This window comes from Ctenopharyngodon idella, chromosome 8, assembly GCF_019924925.1.
Source record: "Ctenopharyngodon idella isolate HZGC_01 chromosome 8, HZGC01, whole genome shotgun sequence".
Classification (NCBI taxonomy): Eukaryota; Metazoa; Chordata; class Actinopteri; order Cypriniformes; family Xenocyprididae; genus Ctenopharyngodon; species Ctenopharyngodon idella.
In genome coordinates, this window is record NC_067227.1 from 3765907 (window position 1) to 3791005 (window position 25099).

At 36.4% G+C, this 25099-nt stretch overlaps 1 protein-coding gene across 2 annotated transcripts in view; it reads right to left on the minus strand.

The window, feature by feature from the left end:
* ntrk2a (neurotrophic tyrosine kinase, receptor, type 2a) overlaps positions 1-25099 on the minus strand; it is a 65388-nt gene that overhangs the window by 33617 nt on the left and 6672 nt on the right. Inside the window, exons 6-12 of one of the 2 annotated variants that reach the window (XM_051903846.1) lie at positions 23469-23605; positions 22465-22597; positions 14716-15015; positions 14594-14620; positions 14253-14264; positions 14120-14157; positions 12680-12779 (exon numbers count right to left, since the gene is read on the minus strand). In XM_051903846.1, coding sequence (XP_051759806.1) covers positions 12680-12779; positions 14120-14157; positions 14253-14264; positions 14594-14620; positions 14716-15015; positions 22465-22597; positions 23469-23605 — 747 coding nt within the window. The remainder of the gene's footprint in view (positions 1-12679; positions 12780-14119; positions 14158-14252; positions 14265-14593; positions 14621-14715; positions 15016-22464; positions 22598-23468; positions 23606-25099) is intronic. The other variant, XM_051903847.1, reaches the window with a different exon arrangement.

Sequence of the window (25099 nt, forward strand, 5' to 3'; positions counted from 1 at the left end):
CAAATGCAGTTTTATTTCATTTAAAGTCAACATTAAATGTTATTCGTCTCCATTTTACTTCCATAATGTGATGAATTTCTGCATGAAACAGCATATTCGAACACCAGATTTGATTGTGCAGAAGTTGTCATATGAAACGAAAGGATTTTGTGATGGCCAAAAAGGACAGTAATTCAGCAGTGGACAAATTTTTTTTTTTCTCCGTCTGATCAATCGTTCACAGTAAGAACATGAAAATGTATTCAGAAAGTAAATCAAAGCGACTGTGATTTCATGCTGACTTTAAAGATATCCTCTTTTTCAGAGGTTGTCTGATTTTATGACTCAAATGAACTGAACATCCTGAGTGTCAGCTGATACTGTTTTAGTAATAGTGACCACAAATCTGCACTATTAAAAATATATTATAAGTGTTTTATCTGCATTTATACCATAAATATGAAAAGATGAACAAGACACTGTGTCTCGTACATATCAGTTTTTACTGTACAGACTGTGTCTCGTTTCACACATATGTGTCTGTTTTCAGTACGTGCAAATCTTTATGGTTCAGCTGTTACTTTGCTATCTGGTCATTAAATGTGTGAACAGGGTGAAAAAAGGCCCATCTGGCATGATTCATTTATGAGCGACTCCATTTGGGTGCGATCTGTCCATCTCTCTTAAAGCATCAAGGGTTCATTTGCCCACTGACACAGATTCTAGCAGCTTACAGTCCAAACCCAGTGATGGATTCACCCATTTATTCCACTCAGCAAAAGTATGAGACCAGGTCACACCATTCCCCCACTGCAGACTGGGTTAGTTAGAGAACCATTCTTCTGCAACAACCAATAAGAATCCACCCTGTCTATAATGAGCTATCATATGATTGGCTAGATGGCTTGGCGAGTTGCAGGTGGGGTCAGCCATAAACCTCTCTCCCAAAATGGTCCATAAATTCTTGGTCCACTTCAGTCTGGTGTGACCACAGTCATTCTTATCTTGCCACAACCTCGACGGGAACATTGTAAAATAAAACAAAACCTAAAAAGAAACCAAAACACAACAAAACATAAAAAACACAACACAACATTAACATAATGAACATAACACAATACAACATATAAAAATAAACAAGAAAATATAAAAAACATTGTAAACTGAAATATCTAATAATAAATTAACCAATGAAAAGGAAAAAAATATAAATTAATAAAATAAAAATTAAATAATTTCAGAGTTTTTGGAATGCATCATTGTAAGAATCAAACTGCGAAAATGTTATTAGCATCTAGAGATTAAAGTCAAAAGCAGTGTGGCAGACATACAAAAGAGGGATAGTTAGTCCTAGTGATTTAGTATGGAAGATGAGCCAAAATCAAAAACCATTAAACTTCCAATCAAGCAACACTGGAAGTGGTTCTATAACATATGCAAAATTAATTTCTTTAATTAAGCTTTTTTCCTCAAATTTACCCACGGTTTCACCAAATTCCAGCCTACATTTCTCAGTGTATATTTAATGGAGGCCAGCTAGTAAGAGCTGTGTGTGTGAACCTAACTCCCCTGACCTCAAGAGGTGCACTAGACGATAGAGGCTGCAGTCTTTAAAGTCTTTGTTAGTGCGACTGCCTCCCATGCTGGAAATGCTGGTTCGAATCCCGCTCGGAGTGAGGTGAGTAGAACCGGAGGGGTTACATTGATGCCATGACCCAGATGGGAGTGAGTGTAACAGAAGCCAGCTAGTAAGAGCTGTGCGAGTAAACCTCACTACCTTGGCCTCAAGAGGTGCACTAGCGACTGACGCTAGAGGCTGCGTCCTTGTTAACGTGCCCACCTACCATGCTGGAAACGGCAGTTCAAATCCCGCACGGAGCGGTTCGATTAGGGATTACATTGGTGCCGTGACCCAGATGGGAGTGGGTGTAACGGAAGCCAGCTAGGAAGAGCTGTGCATGTGAACCTCACTCCCTTGGCATCAAGAGGCGCACTAGCAACTGACGTTAGAGGTTGCGTCCTTGTTAGCGTGCCCGCTTCCCATGCTGGAAATGCCGGTTCGAATCCCGCACAGAGCGGTTTGAGTATACCTGGAGAGATTACATTGGTGCCGTGACCCGGAAGGGAGTGAGGTTTAGGGGGGTGAATGTAACGGACACCAGCTAGTAAGAGCTGTGCGAGTAAACCTCACTCCCTTGGCCTCAAGAGGCACACTAGCGACTGACACTAGAGGCTGCAGTCTTTAGTGTATTTGTTAGTGCACCCACCTCCCATGCTGGAAACTCCGGATCGAATCCCGCTCTGAGCAGGTCAAGTAGGACTGGTTACATTTGGTGCCATGACCCAGATGGGAGTGAACGTAACGGAGGCCAGCTGTGCATGTAAACCTCACTCCCCTGACCTCAAGAGGCGCACTAGTGACTGATGCTAGAGGCTGCGTCCTTGTTAGCGTGCCCACCTCCTATGCCAGAAACGGCGGTTCGAATCCCACACAGAGCGGTTTGAGTAGAACTGGAGGGATTACATTGGTGCCGTGACCCGATGGGAGTGAGGTTTGGGTGGTGAATGTAACGGACGCCAGCTAGTAAGAGCTGTGCCAATAAACCTCACTCCCTTGACCTCAGGAGGTGAACTAGGGATTATATTGGTGCCGTGACCCGGATGGGAGTGAGGTTTAGGGCCAGCTAGTAAGAGCTGTGCAGATAAACCTCACTTCCTTGATCTCAGGAGGTGCACTAGCAGCTGATGCTAGATGCTTGTCTTAAATTAAACTTTTTTAAATTTTATTTTATTTTTTAAGTTTTTAGTTTTCATCTAACATTTATATTTATTTTATTTCAGCTTTATTTCATTTAACAAAAATGATTTTCAATAGTTTTAGTTAACAATAACAACACTCCTGGGGTGTTTGGAAATACAGTTGGTTGGAGCATACAAACTATCTTAAAACTGTGTGTTTGGGGAAGAGCACATGAATATTAATTATGTCACATGACATTTGTGACATTTAAGTGGCCACTAGCCAGAGTACGCTTACCAAGTTGGAAGTAGTATTATTGTCCCTGGGGGGAGTCATAATGGTTAACATTTTATGGAGTAAACACACAACATTAATAACAAAATGATCCATGTGTCAGTTGAAACCAGAAAACACACTGATCTGAGGTACATCTTTTCTTAGCCATATTTCAGTAAAAAAATGCTTTATTGGTGTATTTTTTGGTTGTACTAAACCAGTAGTCAAGCCTTGTTCAGACTGTCAGTACAAATCCGATTTTGTGCATATCCGATTGGAATTCGAACATATTTAACAAGTGTGAAAGGTAAAAAAATTACATGAAATGGGATTTTTACAAATCCATTGTGAGCTGCATTCATATATGGTTTGAAATCCTATTCAAATCTCATTTCTAGAAATCCGTTTCAGTCTGACTGCTCTGATCAGATTTTGTGTAGTTTATGTCACTTTCTCACACCATGTGAAACATGTCAGGCATTGTTATAGGAAACATGCTGAAAGTCACTGCAGAAACAAGGTTGTGTTGTTGCAAAGTGCCGCATACCAACACAGTGTGGACAGCCAATAATTTATATCAGATTCTAATCAATGTACAAATAATCTAACCAGAGAGAAGACAAAACAAGAAATCTCAATAATAAAGACACTCTTAAGCAAACAAGGGTTACAGTAGCAGAATAAACTTACTGTTTACTGATATTGTTACAAATATATAACTGTAATTTTTTAGGCATGTATGTTTATGAGTTTTGTGCATGTTATACAAGTGAATGTGTGTTTGATCTCAGCTGACGGTGATTCATGCTCTGTGAGAATGATTCATCATTGGAATAGAGTAACTATGACGCTTGTAACTATGGCAACAGTGCATGTGGTGGGATGGCAGGTCCACCCCCAAGCCAAGCTCTTAACACACACACACACCGAGCGCACTCTGAATGACAGACGGAAGTCGTTGTTTGGTAATGACAGTTTTCAGATCGCTTAATCAGGGCTTATTCTGTTCGTCTTAAAGAATTCAACGAAATGAGTCCTTTAACCCTTACCAGAGATATATACCACTAGCAATATAATCATATTCGAATAGATTTTGTAACGACTGATGAAACTGAAGAATGAAAGAGTTACTTTAAATGGCATCTCTTTATATACTGCAGTGCCCGTTACAAATATTACATGCAATTAATTATTATAATGTTTCAATTACAAGCAGATCCACAAAATGTACTTTAGTTATATGGTGTAATTAATTAGTAATTACAAGTTTAGTATAGTTATATGAGTTATGTTCAGTCGACAACATTTTTGCCATAATGTTGATTACCACAAAAATAATTTTGACTCATCTCTCATTTTCTTAAAAAAAAAAAAAAAAAAGGTTACAGGTTACGTTGAAGCATTTTGACTTCTGTGTTGTTATTGTTAACTAAAAGTAAAAAACATTAAAAATTATTGCAATTGAAATAAATCAGAAAATAAAACAAAATGTAAACAACAGATGAAAAACTTAAACACCTAAAAAACAGTGGCAACTAACTGAAATAAACTGAAGTTGAAGTACTAAATTTACTAAAACTAAAATAAAATTGAAAGCTAAATGGCAATATTTAAAAAAATAACAAAAATGACAAACACATAAAAAAATGATTAAAACTAAAATGAAAAATAAAAAGAAAAGGTATTTAAAAATATTAATAAATACTATAATAGTATATAAATAATACTAAAATAACTTAATTTTGTGGCCGTTTTAATGTTTTTTTTTTTGTTGTAAAATTGGATATAACTTTACAAAGAAATGTTCAACCAGGTACATAAATTATTTCACAATAAAAACAAATGTGAGAATTTTAATATTTACGAATTAGTGCCATTCACTTCAGTGTAAATGTCTTACTATAAGCTAGACTCTTGCTTTTTTTTCTTCAAAAGAAGTTGAAAAGAAGTTGTAGAAATACATTTTTGTAGTAATCAACATTTACCTGAATCGGGAATATTCTTTAATTAGCCAGTATTTGGCTATTGTGGAACTGGTTGGTCAGTTTGGTAGTACACTCTTGTGTCAGTTCCAAAACCCTTTTTTTTATGGAATTTGAGAAAATATTGTCTACAATAAGTGTCCATTTAATCTAAACAATAGTGTACATCTCATTTATCATCATTAAATTGTGTTATTCCATGTATATATTGACATTATAACAGCCACCCTGCTCTCTAGGCATCTAGCATCGGTCAACCACTTGAATGCTTGAATGCACTTGAGTATTGAACGCTCTCTTCACAATAATGAACCATCAATGTTCTCAGAAACACTGTAATGTGCCCTTGATCTACCGGCTGGACTTTTTACTGTGGTACTGCACTTAATAAATCCAACATCCACAGCAATCGTGCGCCTCATCTAGATCTGTGACATTGGTTGTGATTTAATGGTTCTTTAAAATAATGTGAGCAAAACACTATACATTTAGAACCTAATTATTATATTTGTTTTACAGTTACAAAAGGCACATTAGTGCATTAACCCGAGATTGATCTTGTATTTTGTGTTTCTTAAAGGAATGTTCTGTATTCAAAAGAAGTTAAGCTCTATCTATCTATCTATAGCATCTCTGGCATGCTGTTGACTATCACAGAAACTAATTTAGACTAATTGTTTAAGTAAGCAAAAAGTGCATTTTACAGTAATGCTCTAACAATGGAAGTCTGTGGGACAAGCGTAACAGTTTAAAAGCAGAAATACGCAGCTTGATTTTTAAAGGGGACATATCATGAAAATCTGACTTTTTCCGTGTTTAAGTGCTATAATTGGGTCGCCGGTGCATCTACCAACCCAGAAAATGTGAAAAAAAAGAACAACCCAGTAACTTTGTTTTGGTAAGCCTTTCTCTGCAAGCATATGAAAAAACGAGCCGCTTGAATTTCGCTCCCCTTGTGACGTAGGTTTCGCTCCCCCCGTGCTTCCCGTTTTCACCCACGGCGCCGCCATTTTGTTTTCGCAAGCAACATCGGTGTACCAGTTCTAACGCCATGGCAAAAGTTCCAGCCAAGCATGCTATCTGTTCTGTTGTTGGCTGTACAGATGAGCACAGAACACTATTTACAGTCCCCGCCTCAGAGGAGACAAGAGAGCAGTGGATTTATTTTATTTTCAATGGAAAAACCCCAGAAACAGTAAGCAAAAACCTGCTTGTGTGCGCTAATCACTTCAAGCCAGAGTGCTTTCTCAACCTTGGACAGTACAAAGCAGAATTTGCTTCAAAGTTGTTCCTGAACGGGGGAGCGATACCAACTGAACGAGGCAAAGCTGCAGATGAAGAAAATGTAAGTATTTTTAAGTATTGCAATGTGTTTCTTCGGTTCAGGCAGCTCCACTTTCCGTGTGCTTTCCCTTAGCCTCCATATGCTCTATTATTACTTTATGCTTGCACAAACAGAATTTGTGTTTGACAGAAATGTCATTTTACACCGGACTGCTTCACAAACGAGGGTCAATTCAACGCTGGATTTGCACAAAAGATTAACATGACGGCACATGCTAGTTGATGAATTGAATCAACTCCACAGCAACTACATAAATTTATCCACTAACCATTCAGAAACGTCCAGTTTCATTCTAAAAGTTGTAACTTCCTCCTGAGTCTCTCCATCAGTGTCTGACTGTTTGAACAATGTAAGGCTGAACACCGTTACTGACAATCCTCATTTTGGTTGTGTGAGATTCTCCAGCTTTGTTGTTGTTGAGCAACTGAAGCGTGAGCTGTTAAAGCTCCGCCCTCTTTTGGAAAGCAGGCAGGGAGCAGCAGCTCATTTGCATTTAAAGGGACACACACAAAAACAGTGTGTTTTTGCTCACGCCCAAACAGGGGCAAGTTTGACAAGCTATAATAAATGATCTGTGGGGTATTTTGAGCTGAATCTTCACAGACACATTCTGAGGACACCAGAGACTTATATTACATCTTGTAATAAAAGTTTTATATAATATATATATATACACACTTTTATATATATATATATATATATATATATATATATATAATGTTCTAAATTTAATCACGATTAATTGTTTTGACAGCACTAATAAAAATATGTTAATTTAGCTGTAAATTCATATTTTTAGTGATGGACATGCTAATACAATCTCATGGCAATTTGTGGCTATTTAACATTTTTGCAAATCGGTGGCTAATCTGTAAAATCATACATTTTCATATAATTCGCATTGTGCTAATTCATACAAAATCACCTCCTCGTAAAATAGTTATGTTTTCTCATGAGATCGGGTTAGACATTCTGTTATAGATTACCAACATAATTCTTAGCAGTGACATGTTGCATTAACTAATATTAACTAACAATGAACAATACATTTGTTACAATATTAATCTTTGTTAACATTAGCATAAAAATACTAAGTACATTCATTGCTAGTTTATGATAGCTCATGATATTAAAAATAATATAACTTTTAATTTTAATAATGTATTAGTAAATGTTGAAATGAATGTGAACTTAGATTATTAAATGCTTTAGAAGTATTTTTCCATAATTAGTTAACTGTTGCAGTTAACAAATGGAACCTTATTGTAAAGTATTACCAATGTAAACAGACTCTTTCTAATATCCATGTAAAAGTTACTGGTATACCAGATTTCTATGGTCATGACAGAAGTTGAAATATTGGATATAACCTTTCACTTGTGACTGTACTTTCAAAACAGTGTGTTTTTAACTCTTTTCCAGAGCCTTTCCCCATAGACTTGTGCATTATTTTAAACATGTTGTTTGGTTTGTTTTGAGTCATTTCCAAAATATTCAATTGTTGTTTTGAACCGGGAACATTCCTATAAAAACCTTCCAGTCTGATGATGGAGACAGGAGAATTGTGGGATAATGGCTGAGAGGAGGGTGAGGTGCACCTTTAGATTGTTAACCAAAGGCCACGAGTCCAGGACTGATGATACTTCTGACCTTGACAAGCTTTATTGATTTTTTTGATTCGTCCAAACCAGAGAAAACTGATACCTGCCCTCTGAATCATTGATAGGCACAAGGTTGCTGACTCTCTCCCTCTCTCTCTCTGTCAGGCAGATGGAGCGCTGCATCTCTTCAGACACCCACACTTCCTGAACCTGAGGGCTACAATTTCACCTCGTTCCATTCCCACTCCACTTCCTCTCCTCTCTGAATGGTGCAGGGGTCTGCTTTTCTCTGTGCTGCAGTGAGATATGTTTGTGTATTTGTGTGTGTATCTACAGTGGGGTCTGAAAGTTTGAGAACACACTGGAAATTTGGGATCAAAAATCTAGAAATAACGTTTTCACTCAAATATTATTCTTACAATATAATTTGTATAAATAAAAAAGTGTATTAAATTAGAAAAACGCAAAATAATAGAGTGAAATAGAGAGAAACACATTCACAGTGATTACAGCACGCTTAGAACCAAAAAAATATTGGCATGAAACTTTCATATAAGTAAGTAATCATGCATTTTGTCCTTGTGGACAACAAGGAGGCACTTTCGCACACACTCAAGACCACTGTGCGAAAATAAGCCCCTTAGGACATCTAACTCGACACTTCCTCTCAGAGAAACCACAAAAACAATCACACACTCTCACTCAGAGACCAACTGACTATCAAGCTGTCATGAGCAAGACAAACGCAAACACACGTTCATGTGGGAAAAAAAAAAAAACATTCAAGCATGAACCTGAAAATCTGCTTTAGAGGATAATTAGTAAATTACAGAGAAAGTACCGAGATTATTTGCTAAACCAAGCGTCACTCTTACTTCTGCTCAGGATTAGTGATTTGAACGAATCCCAAAAGGTGCGGTCACATTTATGGCTCGTTTCCACCGAGTGGTACAGTACAGTACAGTATGATTCGGGGCAGTAAACCCTGATCCGGCTTGAGTTTCCACTGCCAACGGTACCCGTACTTGATAGGCGTGGTGAGAAATCGAATGCCCCCAAGAATCGGGTCTCCTTTAGGACTCCAAGTGATCCCATTGGTTCAACAGACTTTTAATGGGGAGTATTTTAAGTGCTTGATTATAATTCCTTCAAAATCATGTTATGATTTATATAATTTAAAATAGGGCTGGGCGATATGACCAAAATCTTATATCACGATATGAGTAAATTTTATAATTCAAGATAATGATATATATCACAATATAGTTATTTTTGCTTTAAATAAGATTTTTATGATATCAAAATTTTCCATATCATTGAAATTTCATAATTATCATCAATTTCAATATAATTAAAAAAATTAATACTAGCCTAAAAAAACTCTCAAGCTTACTAAAGACAAATAAACTGCGATAAAGAAAGAGCAATGAAAACAAACTACAATAGAACAAAGAGATGAAATAGACCTACATGAAAAAACTTCAGCACTAGAAAATGTATAAAGTAATCAAAGGTATAAAAAACAATGCATAGTCTTTACTGTGTAAATTAAATATACATTTATTATTATTAACGGTACAAAAGCAAGCAGTGAGAGATTTTCTCTCTTTTTTGTTGTTTGATTAGCATTAATAATGACAGCAGGTAAATTTGGATGCTGTCCCTTTAAGACTGACTGCACCTATCCATTAACTCGAGCCTTGTCTTTCTCAACTGTACCTTCACTTAAGACATATGCCGCATTCCAGGCAACCAGTAACCCGTGTTTTTCCAACCTTCTACCTGTGAAAGTGCACTGGAACGGCAGTCAAACCCGTGACTTCGTACTAGATCAATGTACTCCCAGTTCCGCGCTCTGATGTCACGTCACATAGCTTGCGAAACAAACAATGGCAGCCCCTACACAATGCTAAAAAACTCAAGCAAATTATAAGCTTTCGTGACCGCGCAGCATAGCAACCTCACGCGACAGAGACGATCATCCAAAATCTCTACCAGCTGACAAATTTCTACCGGCTAATCATGTCTACCAGTATATCGAGTGCTGCACCGAGTTCCTTTTCAGGATATATTGCGCTTATAACTCTTTTAACATCAAGCACGTCCCACTCTTTATATTCTCATTCATGCATTTCATCACTCTGAAGTGTCAATAGTGCAATATATTTACATACTACGATACATACGATATAGCAAAATCTTTAACGATAGACATTTTATTTCGTGGTAACGATATATATCGTCATATTGCACGGCCCTAATTTAAAATGCATTATAATGACCATTAATGTCTTTTAAATTACATGGTTCAAATACCAGCATATAACTGAAGCAATAGTTTGTGAAATCAAGCATTTCTCGTTCTTACTGTTTTTTTAGTTGGCTTATGTACTAGCATAGCATACATCTACCCGATTAGCCTGCTAGCTTAGCTTATATTATATTAGGTATGTTTTTTGCTTCCAATATAGTTCCCAATTACATGTTTCAAATTAATAATATTTGTGTGTACTTAGCATGACAATTAATTTATTAAAAATTGATTATAGTATCATAATATATTATACCACATTGCTATTACTGTGTAAAATTAATATTAAATTACTTTTACAGAACATATGTTGCAACCATCCTTAGCCTTATAAAAAATAAATTTTTAGGCATGGTGTTTCCAGTTTGTTTTATTATGCAATACATAGGCATTTGCTTTATATTTCAAGCATGTTGTTTGTGCACTTAATGTAATGAACATCATACAATAGTTAAATAGGTTTTAATTAGTCAAGACATCATGATAACAAGTTTTGATCAGGCATTACTGCCTGGGTCCTAAAGGAGAACTGATTCCTGGGGGGGACTCGATTTCTCACGACACCGGAAAGTAGCGATTGACGTCAAACTCACGTGAAGAAGAAAGTGTAAGCAACACAGTAAACAACAATGGAGGACATACAGCAGATCTTGTTCTTGCTTCTTGGCTGTTTGTCACAAGAAGACATTGTGTTGCAACGGTATTGTGTTTCAACTGTATATAAAAAATGGCGCCTCTTGTATTGACATTCCCCTTGTAGCACACGCAAGTGACGATTCGCTGTCAACTAATCAACATTCTGCAGTGAGTCTAGCTCCACCCTTTAGGTACCGGACTACTGTGCTAGGTACCCCAACAGAAGGGTTCCAAAAAAGTGGCACGGAATGGTTCAGTATTTTAGTATCATTCACAACTTCTGACAATTGAAACGGAAATAACTGAATACCATACTGTACTACTCTGCAAATTTCCTCAAGCAAAAGGCAAAAGATTTCCCCACACAGATTTTGCAACGGGTGGATTCACCGCGCTGACCAAAAGAAAGCCTCTTCGTTTTAAAGGGTCCGCTACACTTTTCACCAGAATTTCGCTAATGTGACTGCACCCTAACACTTAGCATTAAACTTTGGTGAAAAATTCTTCATGCATTGTTTTTTACAGACAAAAATAAACTATGCAATTTGTTGATAAGAGGTGTGCAATTATTTTTAGTGATCAAATTTACAATTTCTGATGATAAAATCAGTGAAAAATCCCTTATTTACTTTGGAGGACAAAAGGCATAGCAATCAGAATATCAAAAATATTATACTAGGGGCAGTAAGTAACCACCTAGCAACCACCCAAAACACCCTAGCAACCATATAACAATGAAATAGAAACTAAGAGCACCTTAACCACTATATACTGTAGCAACACCCTGACAACCACACTAGCATTGCGGCAGCAACATCTGCACGTTCACACCATTTTCTTAAGAAAATGTATCTTCTAAGAAACATAAGAAAAATAATCACCCCTCCACAACACAATGCAGACATTTATTCCATAAGAGGAGTCATGTTTACGCACAAACCATTGGCAGAGACAAGAATGCAAGAAAACTCTTTAGTAGTCATCTAACAGTAAAGAAAGATTATTTAAGCAAACTTTAATATATTAGTGTGCACTTTAAATAGGACCTATTAAGCCCTTTACATAGTCTTGATTTTGTTATTGGACTCTACTAGAATAGGTTCAAATGCTTCAATGTTCAAAATAAACACCTTATTTTTCATTTATTTGACATTGTTGCAGCTGCTCTCTTCGCAGTCTGTCAGTAACGCTCTGTTTAGTTCCTGTCTCTATGAAGCTCCTCCTTCTGAAGAGCACAATGTGCTCTGATTGGTCGACTGGACCAGTGTGTTGTGATTGGTCAACCGCTTCGAGCGTGTTTGAGAAATGTCACAAGTTTCAACACGCCACTAACGCAAGTTGACCAGGCCTCGCCCCTTTATTTTGCTTAAGCAGTGGCCGGGAATTATTTAAATAAAGAATATTGTGATTGTTCCCGGAAGAAAACTCAAGACTACAATGGAGGCGTTCCAGGGAGTTCAGAAACAGTGACACTGATATAAAGAATAACTCCTGCTGGAGAGACTTTGGAACTTTGCAGAACATTTTATGTTAAAACAGCAACGTTACACACTAATGACAACGTAAAAAAGCATAATAGGTCCTCTTTAAAATTCTCCATCAGAAACAAATGTTATAATAGATTAAGCGTGTATTAGTAATTATTAGAGCTCATTAAAGAGTCGAAGCACAGTCTTTCCTTGAGCATTCCTCTTTTTCAATTCTCCCAAAGGAAACCCACTTGTTCCGGCCAGAACAATATGTCTTTCCAAAGCTACAGTCCCTAATGAAGGTTTGGCAGAGCCGCACACAGAGCTGAGAGGTGCTTACCTTTGATTCCAAACTTTGAGTTGCGTCCAAACTTCAGAATGACAAGCATCAAGATGAAGCCTGTGAATGTGATTGCTGCAATTCCCACGACCACGTACACCTACGGGCAGAATGAAGAGTCTTCAAAGAGCAGCCGGTGCATTCAAAGCTTCATTGGGTAAAAATACTTGCTCTCCATGAGGATGAGATTTTGACAGTTTTCTCTTATACGAGTTTTATGAGTTTACTATGCTAAAAACTGATTGAGAATCTAGAGGTTACAAACATGCATCACAGATGGCTTAATGTATTTCATTCTAGGTTGTACTGATGCCCTAACACTGTGATTTGATGAAATTTATAAAAGTGTACTTATTTTAAATAAGACTAATTCTGATTGGTTGAAATGTATTTGAAGCTGTTGTAAAATTACTATAAACATACATTACATATTAATGTGGCAAGCTTAAAGGGATAGTTCACCCAAAATTAAAAATAACCCCATGATTTACTCACCCTCAAGCCATCCTAGGTGTATATGACTTTCTTCTTTCAGATGAACACAATCACACAACACAAACACAATATTTTAAAAAATATCCTGGCTCTTCCAAGCTTTATAATGGGAGTTAAGGGGCATGAGATTTTGAAGCCCAAAAAATGCATTCATCCATCATAAAAGTAATCCACACGGGTTAATAAAGGCCTTCTGAAGCGAAGCAATGCTTTTTTAAGAAAAATATCCATATTTAAAACTTTATAAACTATAATAACTTGCTTCCAGCAGACAGCCGTACGCGAGTCTAGTTCCGGTTGAAGAGTGACCTCTGACCTGATGCAAGACGTATTAATGAACAAGCGCAGAGGATAGAGCAAGACAAAACACCGGTCACAAATTAGGAAAAATTTTAAATAGAAATGTCGGAGGATTTCGATATAAGACAAGAGGAGCTTGAGTCCTACATCTTTCGTCATTCGTCGGGTCAGAGGTCACTCTTTCGCTGGAATTAGGTACAGCCATTACCGAAAGCTAGATATTATAGTTTATAAAGTTTTAAAAATGGATATTTTTCTTACAAAAACCCATCGCTTCACTTCAGAAGGCCTTTATTAACACCCTGGAGCCGTATGGATTACTTTTATGATGGGCAGATCGGATGCACTTTTTTGGGCTTCAAAATCTCACTACCATTATAAAGCTTGGAAGAGCCAGGGTATTTTTTTAATATAACTCCAATTGTGTTGGTCCGAAAGAATATAGTCATACATACCTAGTCTAAAAGCCACTTGAGGGTGTGTTACAATGATTTTAACATTGTTAAGGGGTTTTAAGCACTCCACTTTGCATTGTGCGTAAAATCATACTTGTAATAAAATCACTGTAACACACAGACTTGGTTTTTGATTTTGATGCAGTAAAATGTCAACAGAAATTATGAAGAATAATTAAATTTTGCTCACAGCAACTTTTTCCTCAGGCGGTCCAAGAGGAGTGTCATCTGTTTGGAAGAGAAGAAACACTAAGATATATGTGCATCTTAAATTATAAATCTATCATCTCTAATGTGCATGTTCCTGTGTCTTTTGTTCATACCTGTTGTGGGATCTCACACACAAGAAGACAAACAGAAGAAGAAAATGTAAGAATTATTATGAATTATCACTGTAATAAAAACTTAATAACATTATAATTAATACATGTATTATGCAATTAATGACTAAAAAAAGCAATAGTTCACCCAAAAATGAAAATTGTCAACATTTGATCCAAACCCATATGACTTTCTTGCATGGAACACAAGAAATAAGCCATATGGGTTTGAAATGACATGAGTGTGGATAAATGATGTCAAAATCTACATTTTGGGGTGAACTATGACTTTAATCATTCATAATATTCCATAATTCAATTCTAAGTTCTTAAACAAGACTCACCATAATACTGCGGATCAGTAACTGATTCTGATGAATAAACATGAAAAAGAAAAACAAAGGCAAGTTCTCAGTCACATTCACTGAAAAGGTTTTGATTTGGTTGCATGCTAATTTCAACTCACCGTTCCACGGCTCATGCATGAAATGAGCGAATACTGCCTTGCTGTCCTCTCCGTATGCATTACTGGCCAGCAGCGTGTACTTTCCATTGTTAATGTGTGTGGGACTGTCCAGCTGTAAGCAACCGTGGTATTCACCCTCTGAATAATCGTGGATCATGGTATGGATAAAGTTGCCCTCTTCCACGGGTTTGTCGTTTAATAACCAGCTCAGTTTAGGCTCTGGGTTGCCCGACACGCTGAAGGGAATGCACCAATGGTGGTCTGAGATAGCATCCATCAGCTTGCTGATTACAGGTGCAACTGGCATCCCAAATAAATGGACAAGACAAGCATAAACAAACATAAATAACTTGAATACTTAATTATTTATGGTAGCATTACAGGTTTAGTCTTATTAAAATGTATTATTTGATGATTAAAGAATAAGGTAACACTTTATTTTACAGTGTCCTTACACGTTACATTTAATTATACTGTAAACAAAAATAAGCTGGCAAAACTCATAAAATTTGAGGCAATCAGTTGAGAAGTTAAGAAATTCAGTTTAAGTAAGCAGAATTGACAGATTTTTATTTTGTACTCATACATTTTAATTGTTCTTAACTTGAAATGTTTGAGTAAACTAATTCATACATTTAACTTAAAATTTTCATGTAACCTCAATGTGAACATTTTTATTAGTTTAAACTTAGCTAGATACAACAAGCTAATTCAGAAAATGCTAACTTGCTCATTTGCTAACATGTTAACAATAGCATGTTATAGCACTTGCTGAATGAGTACAGCAATATAAAGCAAATGACATACTTGCTCTCAAACCAAGCCCTTGTGCTACTTGTCACCATGATGGTAACTCTCCAAAAACCCACATTAACAGGAACTCATTTAAATTAGCATAACAAAACATTAATCACAACTAAATCTCCCACTTAGCATTAATCTTGCACAAAAAAAAAAAAAAAAAAAAATATATATATATATATATATATATATATATATAACACTTAATGTTAGCATTTACTCTCCCTTTCAAATGCCATGGGTAAAGCATGCTCGTCAAAATTAAAAGAAATAAGTTCATAAAACTCAAAACAATGAAACCGTTCAGTTTACTTAAAATATATCAGTTCTGTGAACTCAAAAGAAAAAGAAAGTTCTACATACTCATAAAAGTTAATTTGATTGAACTAATCTGTTTATTTTAAGTTTGTCCTCCTCAAACCAATTAATTATTTTGAGCGTTAGGGTTTACAGTGTACTATAGTAATAATAACTATAAATTATGCATAATGACATGCAACTAACACTAAACCTAACCCTATAAGTACATGTAGTTAATTAATATTACTCAGTACTTAAAATACACTGTATCAATGACAACTCAAAATAAAGTGTAACCAAAAATCTAATAGATGATGAATGGATTAAAAGGATTATCGGCCTCAGTAACAACCAGCTCATTAACATAAGATCACCTGCTTTTACATATCACATATTCAACAACTCGATAAACAACATTGTGATCTATAAACTGATGAAGGTTAGCCAATCATATCAAAGATCATTTATATACAGAAATCTTAAAGGTAGAGATCGACCAATATATCGATTTACCGACATTTTTACCATAATCGGTTATCGGTTTTGTAATATCGGATTTACCGATAAACGCCGCCATCTTGTGGGTGTTTTGAGAATTGCGCACAGGATCGCCATTACAGCGCATCTGAGGGGAGACGAGACAATGGCGTGCACAGGTAAAGTATACTTACCTGCTTTGCTGTAATTAGTAAACTTTATTTAACATAACAGCCATTAATGCACAAATTAGATGTGTTACATAAATGCCTGAAATGTAGCTAGTTTATGCAGCTTGTCCCTAAGAAATAGAGACAAGCTCACGGAGTCACGTAAGATAATCCGTCAAGTCCTGTCCCAATAAAGATGTAACTTTGCATGAATTAAATAATACAGCCATGAATGAGCACATGTTGGAAATAAAAGCACTTTAATTCTCTCTCTGTTGTCTATGCTCATCATTAGTCTCGTGAAGTCGTCTGCATTTTGCTCTTCACTCAGCGGATTGATGCTCGGCCACCGCATGTAACTTTTAACAAGATTCACTTGTTTAAAACACTGTTATTATATAAACATTTACTATATAACCATTAATTCGCTAATAAACATCCAAGTAAACACAACTCTATGGAAATTAATTATTTATTACCTCCGCGAGCTATCGCAGTTTGAGTATAGTTCTGTGTAAATGCATAGATAAACAGCGCTTTGTCAGCAGATATTTCATAATCTAGAATGACAAAAACATTATTAATAATTCTGATATAACATACCAGTTGAGAAATGCAATAAAATACGATGTTTTGTTTGTTATATTTCAATATTCCAGAGAATATTATTCAGTTATTTAACATTATCCAGCGAATAATTCTTCACTCTTTAGCCTATTAAACAGCTTATAAATCTACTAAAACTGTAGTTTAAAATGAAGTATTACATTTCTGTAAAGTTGATATGACTCCTGTCTTTAATTTTTCTCCATTTGAAAACATTAGACATTCTACATTTATTTTGCTTATTGTTAACATTAGTGTTGCTGCTGATGCTTTTTATAAATAAAATTATTTTTGTAATATGAAGATTAAAATTAACAAAATTTATTGGTGTATAAATAAGATTTGTTTTGTTTTCTATGCAAGGAGGGAGTGATTGTTATAAATAAAATGGTTTGTTTAGTTCAGTGGTGTTGTAATAGTGTCAAAAACAGAAGTATAACAGTAAATAAATATCGGTTCTGCATATCGGTTATCGGGCACATAAACAGACAAATTATCGGTATCGGTTCTAAAAAATCAATATCGGTCGATCACTACTTAAAGGTACCAAATTGTGAACTAAACTCTGATATTTTGGTGAACAAATCTAATTAATGTGGAATTACACTACTGTTCAAAAGTTAGGGATTAGTAAGATTTTTTTTTTTTCTTTTACTATTATTCAGCATTAAATTGATCAAAAGTTACAGTAAAGAAATGTATGTTACAAAAGATTTCAAATAAATGCTGTTAGGTTGGGGGAAAAAATGATTAAGCGGCACAATTGTTTTCAACATTAATAAAAATAAGAAATGTTTCTTGAGCAACAAATCAGCATATTAAAATGATTTCTGAAGGACCATGTGACACTGAAGACTGGAGTAATGATGCTGAAAATTAAGCTTTGCATCACAGGAATGAATTACATTTTAAAATATATTAAAAAAAGAAAACAGTTATTTTAAATTGCAATAATATTTCACAATATTACTGCTTTTTTTGTATTTTGTATCAAATAAATGTTGCTATCTGGGCATTCTGTTAAAAACATTAAAGGGGACCTATTATGCCCTCATTTACAAAATGTAAAATAAGTCTCTGATGTCCCCAGAGTGTGTATGTGAAGTTTTAGTTCAAAATACCCCACAGATAATTTTTTATAGCATGTTAAAATTGCCACTTTTTGGGGTTGAGCAAAAACGCGTCGTTTCAGTGTGTGCCCTTTAAATGCAAATGAGCTGCTGTGCTCGGCCTAAGAGGGTGGAGCTTCAAGAGCTCATTCTCCCTGTCAGGATTCAGGCAGGACATACTATGGGTGCTTCTCAATTCTTATTTGTGCATCCTCGACACAAGGAAAAGACGCGAGGATGGAGGAATTGAATCAAGTGAAATGATATCCTCGCTCCCTTTATCAGCATTTCAAAGCGTCATCAGCTGCACTCGAGGGATCTGCCCATGAATTGTGGTTATTAAAAAAAATTATAATAAATATTAATAAAGCAAGATGTCCCATTGAAATATGTGAGATATAAAGTTTATTTAAACTGCAAAAGTAAAGAATACATTTAAATTATTGTGACAGATATGAAGGGGGAGGAGAATTTATACGTGCGTCAGGTTTCTCGACGAGAAAGACTTCCGCAAAGGATACACCTGTGTATCCTCGCTCATGACTCCTTAGGAAGCTTCCTCACTCCTCGTTCCTCGCCTCCTCGCGGTGCATTTAGAAAATTTAGATGTCTTTCAAGATGGCTGAGCTTGATCGGTTTCCGGGTCATAGGATGGAGGACGGAGGAGTGAGGAAACAAGGAGGGATATTGAGAAGCACCCTATAACAGGGGTCGGCAATTAAGTTTGGCATCGGGCCAAAAAAAAATTTCGCCACTAGATGGTGGGCCAGAACATAGTCAAAGGATAATTTAAATTAATTGATGAAACATGCAACAAGAATTACCTGTGACAGACTGTTACAGTGTCTTTTGTTACTGGTAGTGAGCTGTTACTCTGTGTTAAATCCTGTAGTTGGACAGTCATTAACAAAAAGCCACATTTGTGTGGCTGGTGTCCGGGTTTTACACTAGATAAATTAATAAAGTAGAGTAGTGACCTGGCAAGTATCTTCATTCACCAACTTGAAACACAGACCGCCTTGCTAAAACACACATATGTGGGAGATGCAGAATGGATAAAAAATAACTAAGAGGACTTAAAATAAAAATAAAAGAGGACTTGAATAAGCCCATTAATAGCATGTTTGAGTCATGCTCATAACGAACTATATTTTATTTCCTCTTTCCATATTGTGAATAATAAATGTGTATCATTTTAATTTGCATGTTACACAATGGAGCCTAACTTATTGTAATAACTATTTGACGTAGCCTACTTTACACTCAGAATTATTCCTTGGCATCCTCACATACTAAACTGCATGTATTTTAAATTGTTTGTGTGCTGGAGGTACGCTTTTACGTCGAGTGCAGAGTGATGTTAACATTTAAGCTAGCTGGTGAGAGAAAATGGCTCCATCAAAGAGTCTAAAGAGGAAAGTTGATAGCGAAAAAAGGGCATACAAAGAAGAATGGAAAGACAACTATGCGTTCATCCTACCTAGTTTTGTGAATGCAAAGCCGGTGTGTCTTATCTGCAACAATATTGTCGCTATTTTCAAAGAATATAACACCGTGTCTACAACCGGACGCGAGTGGCGCGATGCGACGCCTCAAATGATAATAGAACCCTTTTAATCAGTGATATTGTCTAAACTGGATGCGGCAGTTTGCGGCACATTCCCGACAGTAAATGGATTCCCCGTTCTCTTTCTCACGTAGTCCAAGTGCTTTGCAACGGTCACATTCAGTGTAGACAGCTTTGAGCTGTTGCGTTGCGCCGCGAAAAAAATTGTGTCTGGTGTAGACACAGTGATAATAGATGGCACCACGAGACGAAGATCTATTTCAGAACCAGCCACTATCAAAATACTCTGGCTGCGGGCGCGGGCCAGATATTATTGCTGGCGGGCCACTTTTGGCCCGCGGGCCGCCTATTGCCGACCACTGCACTTTAATGTCAGAAACTGCCAATATACAGTGGCAAGAAAAAGTATGTGAACCACTTGCAGAATCTCTGAAAATGTTAATAATTTTAACAAAATAATAGAGATAATAAAAAATGCATGTTATTTTTTATTTAGTACTGTCCTGAGTAAGATATTTTACATAAAAGATGTTTACATATAATTCACAAGACAAACAAATAGCTGAATTTATTAAAATTACCCCATTCAGAAGTTTGTGAACCATTGATTCTTAATACTGTGTGGTTACCTGGATGATCTACGACTGTTATTTTGTTTTGTTGTGATGGTTGTTCATGAGTCTCTTGTTTGTTCTGAACAGTTAAACTGAGCTCTGTTCTTCAGAAAAAATCTCCAGGTCCCAAAGATTCTTCAGTTTTCCAGCATTTTTTGCATATTTGAACCCTTTACAACAGTGACTGAATGATTTTGAGATCCATCTTTTCACACTGAGGACAACTGAAGGACTCAAACACAACTATTAAAAAAGGTTCAAACATTCACTGATGCTCCAGAAAAAAAACATGATGCATTAATAGACGGGGGGTGAAAACATTTGGAATTTGAAGATCAAGGTAAATTGTATTTAATTTGTCTTCCGGGAAACATACAAGCATTTTCTGTTGCTTCCGAAGGGCAGTACTAAATGAAAAAAAAATGATATTCAAGCAAAATAAGAAAAATTTGGACCTCTTCATCCTGTTCAAAAGTTTTCACCCCCCGACTCTTAATGCATCGTGTTTCCTTCTGAAGCATCAGTGAATGTTTGAACCTTTTTTAATAGTTGTGTTTGAGTCCCTCAGTTGTTCTCAGTGTGATAAAATGGATCTGAAAATCATTCAGTCACTGTTGTAAAGGGTTCAAATATGCAAAAGATGGTGGAAATCTGAAGAATCTGCAGGACCTGGAGATTTTTTCTGAAGAACAGAGCTCAGTTTAACTGCTCAGAACAAACAAGGGACTCATGGACAACCATCACAAAACAAAAAAACAGTCGTAGATCATCCAGGTAACCACACACAGTATTAAGAATCAGTGGTTCACAAACTTTTGAACTGGGTCATTTTAATAAATTCAGCTATTTTTTTGTCTTATGGATTATATTATTATCTTTTATGTAAAATATCCTACTCAGGACAGTACTAAATAAAAATAACATGCATTTTGTATGATCTCCCTTATTTTGTAAAAATTTTGCACATTTTCACAGATTCTGCAAGGGGTTCACAAAGTTTTTCTTGCCACTGTATGCTGCATGGGGATAGAACAGGTATAGTTTAGTTCAGTTACCATTATAAATTATATTGTCTTCTTGTTTTTATCCACTATATTAGTACAAGCCAGTTTACCGATGAGATTTATAACGTTTATTGTACTTAACACAAAATATGAAGCGTCTGTTTTCACTCTAGAAAATCACTGTAAGAGCTTAATAAAACACAGTGCAAGTGTGCATTAAAATATTATCCATAAACTCTCTCTCTCTCCCTTGCATTATCATCAACATACACAGCGAAGTACACAGAAACACTTGTTACAACTAACAGTAAACAGATATATAAAGACATTATGCCTTTTCGGGTGGTGCTTAATAAACTGGTAAACTCCGATGAACTGTAATAAAGTGCGCTCACCTTTATTACTGCCGTATCCAGTATCACTCTGGAGACTGTATGTTTTGTATTGTCCCTTTGTATTGACATTCGTTCACAATGCAGTCCGGTGTGAAATGATTTGCGCAGACATAAACAAATTTCGGTAGAGTTGAGGGAGTATTTTCTTCAAAAACAAAATGAATCCACCTCGTCTTCAGCGACTCAGATTAAGGGAGTAAATGGAGAGAGCTATGTGGATTAATCCATCCAGCTACAGAACACCTAAAATGCTTGGGAGATGTTCTTGTCAGTGCAGTAATGGTGGACTGTACAACTGGCTGTGGACTTGCTCAGGGCGGTTCTATGTTAAAACGGCAGTGTCTGTCAACATTCGTCAGCGGGGCCTGTGGCTAATGTGATGTCACATTGCCAGGGATCTGGAAACGGCTTGTTCTGAGACACTGCTTATGATTTATGGGGATTAAAAAAAAGGAGTGGTTGGATTTTTATCATTATAGGGTGGTTGTGTACACACACTGCCAGCACACATTTATGTCCAAACACCATGCAAAAGTGAATTTTGCATAATAGGTCCCCTTTAAAACTTGGGTAGTGTGTATAATAAAAAGTATAAATGTAATATCCGGTATAAATGAGTGGTAATTATGGCAGTATCCCAGACTTGTGTAATAATTCTCATAAAACATGCTGGTATTACAGCTGTGTGTTTCTCTCGATAACTTACACAGTATGTCCAGATGCACAGACGCCTCAGACTCTCCCACCATGTTATCAGATCTGCAGGTGATTTTGCATCCGTTGTCCAGTGAAGAGACATTCAAGAGCTTGAGCTCTGACATCTGACCTGAGCGTTCTTGCTGGGGGTGTGAGTTACAACAATGTCAATGTCATTTCTATTTAAAGTCTATGCAATCGAACTCCTCCCTATTTACAGTCTTAATACAGATTCCTAGCCTTATTGTGAACAAATCATTGTTGCATGTTTTTCCAAAGAAAACTATATTTAATCAAAATGTAATCACTTGCTTTTCCTCTGAAATGACTTTCCTTTTCCGTTGGCGTCACTTAGGCAGATGACCAATTGGATAATGTTAACCAATAGCTCGGACATTGTTGTTTTTGTGAATATCCTGTTACGCCACATTAAGAAAATGGTTTGCAAATTGCAATATACATTAGCCACTTTTCCTCCGTTGGGCCTAACATTTATAAGAATGGTAAGGAATGATTATGGTTATAATATTTCCACTTCTGCTTGGTTCGGCACGATTACAAACCGTTCTCAGCCCAGAATTCTCAGCACGGTTAGCTAACCGATGGTGGAAAAGCGGCTATTGAATTTTTTGTGTGTATTGGTTTTTTGCCCAGTTCCATAAATCATGTGTATATGTGTATATCATATATTATATGTGTTAAAATTATTACAAGCAATCCTCTCAGCACAAATCTAAAGCAAATGTCATAAGAAATGGCTTTCATAATACATAACTTTCATAATGTGTCATCAAAATGTCAAATGACTGAACAATGCTGGTTTGCAATACAATTTTAAAATGCTGTGGCAAGACCAAAAAAACTAGTGAAAATAGTGAAATTAAATGGTGTGGTTACCCATACTCCCACAGTCTCTTTGCAGCATTCACATGAAAAGAAACTGCAACAACCGCTGATAATTACAACTGAATCAACTTAGAGATGAAGGTAAGCTTGTAATGAAGGTAAGCTTACCTCATACGCTGAATTTAATTTGCAGGTGTTCCAGTTGAGACTAGGCGTGGGCGTTCCTGAGGTGTTGCACATCAGCGTCACATTTAACCCTTTCTTCATGGTAACTTTAGTGGGAGTGAGAGTCACAGTGGGGAGAACTAGAAACAAAACACACACCGCAAACCACAAGGTTTATACACTAAATAACAATAAAGTATTTAAGTAAAAAAAAGTCATTGTCTTAGTTTTTAATACAAAATATTTAAAGTTCCTTAGAACATATGTGGTTTGAAATCCGATTTTTTCAAAATGTGTTTCAGTCTGAATCGGCAGGTTGGCAGTAGTTTGCCATTTGGGACATGTAACAACATACAAACGGAACAATATTATCTGTATCTGTGTCTGAATCCACTCACTTGCGCTCAAATTTCCCTCATATCGGCCTAGTTAACTACTATATGTGATCTTTACTATGTAGTGAAAACTGAGTGAACTTTCCAGTTTTCCATCGTTTCTTTCAGTACTGACAGCTATTCTCAGTTGTTGTATCTCTTGGCATTACGCTGTCGACTGCATCATTACTAAAGCCAATAATGTACGTACACCAGATATTGACCACACTGTCTGAACAAACAGATCTGATAACATTTGCAAAAATGACAGTGAACAGTTCTAATTATTGGTTTTGTGTGCAGAAATCTATAAGGTCATATTGAGTGATCAGCTGATTGCATGAATCATGCAGCGAGATGGTCCTCACTGCAGAACACGAGATCCAGGGGGCGAGGTTGGATCCAGATCCAACTCCTCCCACTTTACATATCCCTAAACCTACCCGTCTCCGCCCCCTGGATCTGGATCCAACTCCTCCCACTTTACATATCCCTTAACCTACCCGTCTCCACCCCCTGGATCTCATGTGTTCTGCAGTGAGGGGCTACTGCAATTTATTGAAAACCTTTTACAAATTCTCAAACAAACCCAATATATATTCAGAATCTAATTTCAGTATATTATATTGTTTTGAATGACTAATTTTTTTGTCAGTAGCACGGCTCCTCAGCGCGGATGAATCTAATGTTTGCTGTCAGTCACTATACTGGTGTGGATACTATACTTCAAATCACAGATTCTGCATCTTGGAAAATGACCAAAATAAGAATTTTCACCAGAAAATGTCATCTGAACAAGTAAGTAGCATATCTGCCACTTTTGTTCTGACCAACTGAGAAAAAAGCATGAATTGCGCTGCCAATGGTGATTAAATCTAATGATCGCTTTGCTCGGATCACGTAAACCATGTAAATTATTATTATTGTTATACTTTGTTCTCAAATTGTTAATGTTAACAACATCAGCATTGCGTGACTGTGTATTTAGTGTGTATTAGCGTTACATGTAGATTTCAATTTCTGTAGCCACTCCGAAGTCTTTTGCTTTTGACTATGGGTGAATCTCCAGTTGTCACTGATGATTGTCATTTGGACCTTTCTGGATTACAATCCACCATCAAAATGATAAGTTTAATTATTGCAGCTGCTGTGAGAAAAGGCTATAAATGATCCGCTACCAGTAGTGTCCTCACATGTGATATAGCCTACTAGCTGGGACTCGTTCTTTATGTAAACAGATGTGATGTAATGACGCAAAGA